Below are 8968 nucleotides of genomic sequence, written 5' to 3' on the forward strand. Positions count from 1 at the left end.
CCATTAGTACGAAAAGCGCTCTCTTGGACATGTTGGTTCATTCTGGAGGAGTTAAATAAGAGCACAGCTTAATGTCGAGACGACGAAGAAGATGAAAGACGAGCGCTGACAATGTCAACTTTTCGAGCTGTCTGTTATGACTGCGCAGTTGCACAATACTCGCCGTTTCTCGTTTATATGCTTTTTTTATGTTACCGTCATATTGTAAATCTGTAAAACAAGTATTTAAGATTTCAGATGCCCGATCCTTGGCCAATTTTTTGTGTAAATACGTGCCATATTAGCCCATCATCATCAAACTCTGCAAGTCGACACCACACCAACTGTGGATAGCCTGGAAACATTGCTCTGTGTAAGATGGGGGTGAAAAAGGGGCGGGGGGGGGGTTGAGGCTGGTCTGTACTAGAGGCTCTACCGTAGTACCACTGTATCTAGCTGTAACAATTAGCTATAACCGTCGCCCCCTATCGATCGTTTACGAGGACGTATATGGGTAGTGGGCTGGTAGTGGCAGTGCACAGTGAAGATGCCACACGCATAGATGTCGAAGAGTCTATACTATTTTGGTAATAATTTTTATGTTAAGTCAGAGTTAACCTTGTTTCAAAATGAATTCACCCAGGTTTTGGGACATATTTTTTTTTGCAAAATGCCAACATAAACAGCAAAGACTGCGGCACTTAAACGCACCCTTAGAGTAGTCTGCAGTCACCGGTGACGCATCAAAATCAGTTCTGTAACGCGCTGCTACCATTCAACCTGTCTCCTTCCAAAGCTTTCGAGAAGAGTTGTTTTTACACCAGTCGCTAGCCTGAAGCCTACCGCTACCGATGTAACGTACGCGTCCTTTATCGCAGCGCAGCGATGGAGAACAGCTGCGGCCATTCTACCCGTGGTTGATGATAAACAGCCTTACGTCGGAAGCGCGACAGAGGCGTAGCGGCTATGAATCATTCCACTAAATTATCGTGCTGACTTTGAAAGCGTCGCGTGTGTTTTGACAGGACTTGCACGTCTTGAAGGAAATAGGTAAAGGCGTTTGATGAATGAGTTGCCAAGTGTACTGTCGCGTACGCGCACGAAACTCCGTGACGCAATGTATTTTGTAAAGTACGTCACCTATATCAGGGAGAGTGACACAAATGACTTGGCGCAATACAAACACGGCACACAAGCAAGGTACACCAGGGACTCTGCAAGTCCCTTGTGTACGCCTTGTGTACGCCTTGTATACGTCCCTTGTGTACCTTCCTTGTGTGCCGTATTTGTATTGCGCTAAGTAATTTTTGTCAGTATGCCCCAACTAGGCCCCCCAAAAGTCCTAATAAATCAGGGAGAGTGTCGGTGTAAAAATGGAACGCAAGTGTGCATTCATTATTGAGAGGAGTTAATTCGAATACCCCACGGTGACGATCATGACGATTTTGATGAACCATTTCAAGCGAAGCTTTATAACTCGCAGATTTCGGTGGCTGCATCGTACGCGAAACACCTGGCGCCGGCGAGCGTACAGGCATGCGGACCTTAGAGGTGCGTCAGTCACATGCGTGTTTGAATGCGTCGTTTTCCAATAATTGATGCCCTCTTCATCGTGGACTTGAAGTGATCGTCCGTTTCTGATACGGCAAGCCGATATTTTATCGAGGTCGCTTGTCATTTCACATTGCCGCATTTCATTGTTGCCTGGACGTAATCATGATCGTCGTTGTTTCCTGTAGCAACTGGAGTGTTCCGCTGCTAAGCACCTGGATGAAGCTCCGACGCCCGGCATGGAATAAGAAAATTAGGAGGGAGAATTGCGAAATAGGACAGAAAAAATATAAGTAATAAATAAATAAATAAATAAATAAATAAAAAAGAAAGAATGAAAGAAAGAAAGAAAGAAAGAAAGAAAGAAAGAAAGAAAGAAAGAAAGAAAGAAAGAAAGAAAGAAAGAAAGAAAGAAAGAAAGAAAGAAAGAAAGAAAGAAAGAAAGAAAGAAAAGGAAAATAGTAGCCCAGACGTGCACACGCTAAGGTTGCGTTGCACTCGTTTCCCCGATAGGGCAAGGGATTCTGAATTTCTTGTTAAGTATGTCCGCTATATGAAAGAAAATGCAAAGTCAGGGGAGAAAATGGAATGCAAGTGTACGTTTACATTTTGCAGGCGTTAATTCTAATACACAATGATGATGATGTACCATGTTTTATCGCACGCACACATTACGGTCATCCGCTAAATCCCAGCTAATTTTCTTCTTTTCTTCTTCTTTCCTCCCTGACGCAGTTCCACACCGGCGAATACGAGCTGAACGGTGCCTCGCTAACCCTGGACATCGTGGACACGAGCGGCAGCTACCCGTTCCCGGCCATGAGGCGGCTGGCCATCACCACTGCGGACGCGTTCATTCTCGTTTACGCCATCGACGACCCGGAGTCGTTCGAAGAGGCCCGGCGCATCCACGACCAGATCGTTGAGCTGCGCTCGGCCAAGGCTCCCGTGGTCGTGGTTGGCAACAAGTGCGACTTGCCCGCCGCGATGCGTCGAGTCCGACGTGAAGTCGCCGAGACCATCATCTCCATCGACTGGGAGCACGGGTTCGTCGAGTCCTCGGCCAAGGAGAACATCAACGTCTTGGGAATCTTCAAGGAACTCCTGGTCCAGGCCAAGATCCCGTACGACCTCAACCCGGCCGTAGTGAACAAGAGGCGTCGCTCGCTGCCCGTGTACCCGACAAGCCCGACCATCAAGGACAAGACGCTGCTCAAGAGGAACAGCTGCGCAGTGTCATAGCTGCGTGGAAGTCGTCGCTAGTGTTTTTTTTTATTCTCTTTACCTGAACTCACGGACCGGACTAGAGCACAGTGCCAGTGAGTGTGGATGTGTCGTTGACAGTGGAGGTTTTGGGGAAAATCATCAGACAAAACTCGCCGCGAGAAAGCAAAGCCTGATAAAGACGAACTCTTTTTGCTGGGCACAAATACCAGCGGACTAGTGTCCAGCTTCAGGCGATAACGAACCACCTGCCAAAAGGGACGTCTGAGTGAAACCTTGGGCAGCTTAGCCGACAGTCCAGCTAGACAAAATGCGTGAAGTGACTTTGACCTCACCATACATCACACAAGTTGGGGCTCCAATAACCACCCACTTTCGTCACTGAAGGTCGGTACGGTGACGTGAAAATTCCGCTGACAACAACAAATATCGTCGGTCTGAAACCTCACCGTATGAAAATCGCTAAAGGCTCGCATTCGCTTGAAGAGCTAGTCGTAAGTCGCAACCAGGACTGACGCACGCAGTTACTTGAAGCCTTGGCATTCCATCTCGACCAGCTTGAGTTCATCACCTCATCTATTCACGAGGACAAGACTAAACAGAAACTATTAAGCGGTTCGAGTTACCCGCCGTTCAAGTCGTCGCAGTCCGCAAGGTCTGACACAATGGCGAGTGTTTGAGCACGGACAGTTGCAGCCCAACCAGCATGCAAGAACAATCGCACTTCGTTCACAGAAACTTCCCCGCGATTAACTTTGACTTGAGAACGCAAAACTCGGCGCAAGCAAAGAACAAGCACCCTGTTACCAGCATGAGACAGCAAATACAGCCATCACTCTGGCTCGATCCTGGCTACAAGATCGACCAATGGCTTTCTCGCTACGACAGACACGTCAGCGGAGCCCCCGTGTCTTCCTGTGCCACAGGCATTCTAACCTCAGAGGACAGTAACCTTGCAACTGTGCTCAAGATTAAGAACTGCGCAATTGTGTCTTTTGTGAGAACAGATTGACGCGTGACAACGGTTTGGTTACGCTCCGGTTCCAAAACGAAAGCTGTTACAACTCATCGCAATGAACGTACACGTTTTGAACATTGCATATTCTGCCGGGAACATCCCATTTACGACATGAGTCGTCTCTCGCAGGTGTAAAATTCAAATGCTCCCTTATGCATTCGACAAAGACGACTCGAAGGCGAAAGCAATCTTCTTTTTCTTCTGAGTATTTATTCGTCACTTATCCCTCCCAGAAAGCGTTCCGCGCCTCATCTGGTTTTGCACTCCCGCCGTGATCCACCCACGTTTGACCAAGCAACGATGTCGCGTGATGACGGCTCATTGTGACGTCATGATGACGCCACGTTATGGCGTGACATCAGATTGTGACATCATCACACTCTTGTCACGAATGTTGACGGACTGTGACGTCATGATGACGCCATGATCTGAGGTCATCTCTCGGACTAGATCACGTGGGTTTTTGGCGAGGATTCGTGAGACCTTTGCGATACCTTACGAGATCTTGAGGTCTCTCAAAGTGTTACGCCAGTCTCGCACACGAGATTGCCAGGATAGCCAGTTAAGGCTTTCCTCTTCATGAAACGCGCCTGCGCGTGTCAGAATTCATAGAGCGCATTCACAACGAACGTATGGTCACGCAGCACCGGCCAGTGTTACTGAGACCCGTCTCGATGGCGCACATTGTTAACGATGACCCAGGACATGCCATGACATGAAACACACACGACGAAAGCTAAGCCATGGATGCAGCTTGATTACAGTATTCGCGTACCGGTTCAGCAGATCGCTCTTCTTAGTTTGCAGGCGAAACGAAATCAAAACAACCAGGAAAGCGATGTGAAAGCATTGACTTTAGCGTCAGAATTGAAGTACGCATTTTAGTATCGGTATTTGAAAAAAAAAAGGAGAACAGGAAAGGCAGCTGAAGTCAGTTATCTACGAACACGTTTCACTCACTCATGTCGAATAGCTTTGACCATTGCCAAACCACATGTTCGCACGTTTTTGTGATTGCCAGCATGTTCGTACTTTCCCAAGGACATTTATATCCTACCCTTCCTTGTAAGACAAATAGCACAGCCTGACATCTCCCAACAGTAGCAATCAATGTCCTTGTTCTCTTGTATGAGTAGTATAGAAGGAGCCAATGAAGGCTTCTCCAACCAAATCTGATGCTACATCTACCGTGATTAGGAGTTCTTAGATTTAGGCATATAGGAAACTCTTAGTTTCGTATAGTCATAGCATTCGTGCTAAACCTGCATGATCCTATAACCAAACTGACCTAACTAAACAACTAAATTTAGTGTTTTTATACCACACCTTTCCTATGCTTCATCTCCTTTCTGCACTTTCACAATCTTCATCCTTGCATCTAAATTGCTTGTCATACAAACCCGCAGTCAACGGTAACGTAGCGGTGACCGCAACCATTTATTAATGCGAAGTCCCAGACCCCAACATGTAATCCCTAAAAAGCGTGGTTGATAAGAAAGAGTAGCGATCAACGACTATCCATCTAATCAATTCCTCGATAAAGCCAAATACACTCATGTTCTTTTTAAGTACTCGTACTCATGAACTAAAATGGGTAAATAAAAATCGGAGCTCAGCGCTGCTCCTGATCATCCAATCACGCGTATCGAAGTTGGAAAAGAATGCTGCGACATAGCTATCTGTCGCACTGAATGATTAGAAGAGCTTCACGCGACGGATATTCACCGAGTTTGACTAATGCACTGCCGAGGGATCACTCACAACAATCGCTGTTTTGCTGCGCGCCCGGGATTGAGAGTCGCTTGAGCGACCGACGGGCACGGATGACAACATGAAGAAACGTTTCTCGCGGAAATTTCCGCAGATGTCAAACAAAACAGTGACAACGCTTTTCACAACGTGCCTACGCGAAGTGCTTTTGTTTCTATTTATATTCGTATTTTTCTGTCACCCTTACTCTCTAGCCGCGCCTCAACTCGAACCAAGTTCATAAATATCAGTCGGTTGATGACGTTATTATAAATTCTGTTATCCGGTTTAAAGTCCCGATTTACTATGTTGAGTACTAAATATGTCATTGTGATATCACCTGGAAAGACGAACTACTTTCTGGCATTCCGGTGAGCACGTATTCAACGCATTTATGCTCAACAATTTAGTTCGTTATATCCAGTGAAGTGACAGTTTTACTTCGTTATAGCGAAGTTGCAGATGAATGTGTTTCTAGAAGAACTTCACAGCGTAATTAAAGATTCATTATATCCACAAAATTCGTTATAACGTCGAAGTAATTGTGAACGCTTCCGTAGCCTGTACAGAGAGAACGCAAATAGGAATGGCCTTGGTTCACCACACACTAACGAAGTACTCAAAAATGCAATGCGTCGTCTTTTTTTGACGGTATCGGCAGATAAAGAAAAATCCCGTATAAACGGCAGATCGTTTTGATTTATGGTTGTTCACACAAATGCAACCGTTGCTTCCTAGGTGATCGATCTTTACTGAGTGTGATATTACGCTGAATTAGTAACGTTGTGCCTAATTTACTTGAGGATAGTTCGGCAAGGTTCGAGCTGTAGGTGTGACTGGAAAGCCCCGAGTAAAATCGAATAAAATCTGCATGCTTCCTTTAGAAGTGTTGCGTAAATCGGTGTGGCGACGCTCGAGTCGATGGTGATGCCTACAAATTCCCATCCGAAACCACGTGACGTAATCCATGTGTTTGTGACGGCGAAATAATTGCCATCTTAATCGAGCTTTCCATGTGATTTGTTTTCCTTTCTTGCACTTTCTTCTCTTCTCTATATAACTGTTTGATGTTGACGTCTACTTGAATGTGTCTGTTTATGTGGTATTTCTTTCGATATTCTCTTCATTAGTTCATTGCACGAGGGTCGGCGTCAGGATTTTCTTACTGGAGCGTAGGGGGGGGGGGGGGTAGGGGGCAGGGACCCGCGACAAGCGAGTTCCTTTGGGAAAGGGGTGGGGTTCAAGTAGTGATAGTCAAAACAGAACTTATGCGTTGTGTTTTGGTTATGTTTGCTCTTGGGGGTAGGGGGAGGGGTTTAAGAGTGGGCAGGGCAAGATTTCCCCCCGTGTCCCCCCGTTTCTGACGCCGTCCTTGCATTGCACAGGAAACGTGCACAGAAGTTCTTGCAAGCAGACTTGCTGCAAGACCTATAACAAAGCACAAACCAAGCTTCTAGCCTTGTTTTTTTGTTGTGCGCCGAAACACGAGCTAGCGCGTTTGACCACAAAGCGCAGGAGAAGAGGTAAACTCCCTTGATTGCGCACTGGATCTTATTTTTTTTATACGACTTTCATGGCCCATCAACATGTCAGTGTTGCCGTACTGCAAACTTGATGGCCAATTTCAGAATTATTGAGATTAAAGAGAAACGAAGTATGATTTTTTTAAACATTTTCTGTTGTTGTTCAGGGACAATCTGTCCATTCAAAGTGCTATCAAAATACGGCCAACTGCACAGACGTCATGTGTAGTCCATAAAGTTCGACACTATCCGCTTCGGCAGCACGCTGCAAGAGTTGATTGCGGAGGCCACGCAGAGGGAAGCGCAGCTCAACTCTTCGAGTGCGCTTAAATTAATCGAACGAGTTCATCAATAAGAGCAGGCTGTTTCATTTCTTATCCAAAGAAGAGTGTGACGTTGCAGCGAAACAAATTTAGGAAGATACCTTTAGCCGAAACGTCCTACTCGATGCTGGACTCGATGTTTAGATGTCGTTAGTCTCAGTGTGTACGAAGCCTGAGTTAAGCTCTTAGTTTTGCTTTACTTTGACTACCAGTCGCGTCGATGCAAATGAATACTGTTTGAATATTGTAAAAAAAAACGTAGGCTAGACCCGTTTCAATGTGAGCACTACGTCTGTGATTATAGGAGACTCCAGTGTGGTCTGTTTATGTGTGTTAACGAGCTTGCATCGACGTTTCTTTTGGATGTCGTGAAGCCACGGTGGCGTTTCGTGTTCATTTGTTGTGCTTTGATGGACTCTGGTGGTTCAACTTTTTTGTGCATCTCTTCAGTGACAATGACTCCCGGACGCGACTACACTTCGAATGATGAAACAAAGGCTGCTTCCACTGTGTAAATAAAGGCTGTTCGAACTGTATTCAAGCGAATTTGCCCATTACTTTTCCGAAATCATGTATGCTGACAATAAAAAAAATTAATAAACCAGTCAGCACGATAATTCACGCAAGCCCATCTGCGAACTAGGCAGGTTGTGACCAGTTAGTGCGCAGAGCTGTCGTCTTTCGCTATGTAATGACAGCTAATCAGCAGGCTTTTGCAACGCCTGGCTGTGACCGTAATGGCCAAAATACGCGAAAGAGACTACTGGACTTGAGAGATAAGCCATGTAAAGAGCACAGAGCGCTTACTTAGTAAGAATGTGCTCTAGAAAATGCCTACAAGTTTTCTGATTGACCCATTTAACATCAATCACGGCCAGCTGAACAGGCCATAAAGCAAGACTGCAGGATTTAAGTGTAATTTGCATGCTGTGTCGCAAAAGTACAAAATATTAACATATAATAATTGTTGGGCTTTGACATCCCAAAACCACGATTTGATTAGGAGGGATGGTGTAATGGAGGGCTCCGAAAATTTCAGCCTCCTAGGATTCTTTAGGGTGCACCTAAATCTAAGCACATGGGCCTCTAGCATTCCACCTCCATCGAAATGTGGCCGCCGCGGCCGGGATTCAATCCCGGGCATTCGGGTCAGCCGTCGAGCACCTTAACCACTACATCACCATGGCAGGTGCATAAATAGGAAAGAATCAAAGAACATCTTCAACGTGTGAATCTGTCGTTGCCACTTTATAAAGGGTAAGATACTGAACCGCAGTACTTCAGACTGCTCGAGGGGCTTCGCTATGGCGGCGACTGCCAAACGAAGGTCAAGCACCCCGGACGTGACGTCACGAGAAGACTGTGCACAGATGAAAACTCCTAATATGCTAGCCTCAATGCGAATAAGGTGACAAATGGCAGACCTACGTTCTCTGAAGCTGCATTGAAAATGATCTAGTGAATTGTTCGTGTCGAGATGAAATGAGATCCTATTTATTATATGTTTTCAGACAGCTTGCGAAGAAAGCGTGTCAAAACTATGGTTTTATAGTTGTTTAGTAAAGACTGTTCGTTTCCTCCTTATTTTTGAAGAGGAATGA

At 45.8% G+C, this 8968-nt stretch overlaps 1 protein-coding gene across 1 annotated transcript in view; it reads left to right on the forward strand.

Moving 5' to 3' along the window:
• LOC119399801 (GTP-binding protein Rhes) overlaps window positions 1–7903 on the forward strand; it is a 28867-nt gene extending 20964 nt beyond the window's left edge. Inside the window, exon 3 of the mRNA XM_037666646.2 lies at window positions 2266–7903. Within this exon, the coding sequence (XP_037522574.1) occupies window positions 2266–2772 (507 nt within the window). The 3' untranslated portion in view covers window positions 2773–7903. The remainder of the gene's footprint in view (window positions 1–2265) is intronic.
• The last annotated feature ends 1065 nt before the right edge of the window (window positions 7904–8968 follow it).

This window comes from Rhipicephalus sanguineus, chromosome 7 (genome assembly GCF_013339695.2).
Source record: "Rhipicephalus sanguineus isolate Rsan-2018 chromosome 7, BIME_Rsan_1.4, whole genome shotgun sequence".
Lineage (NCBI taxonomy): Eukaryota > Metazoa > Arthropoda > Arachnida > Ixodida > Ixodidae > Rhipicephalus > Rhipicephalus sanguineus.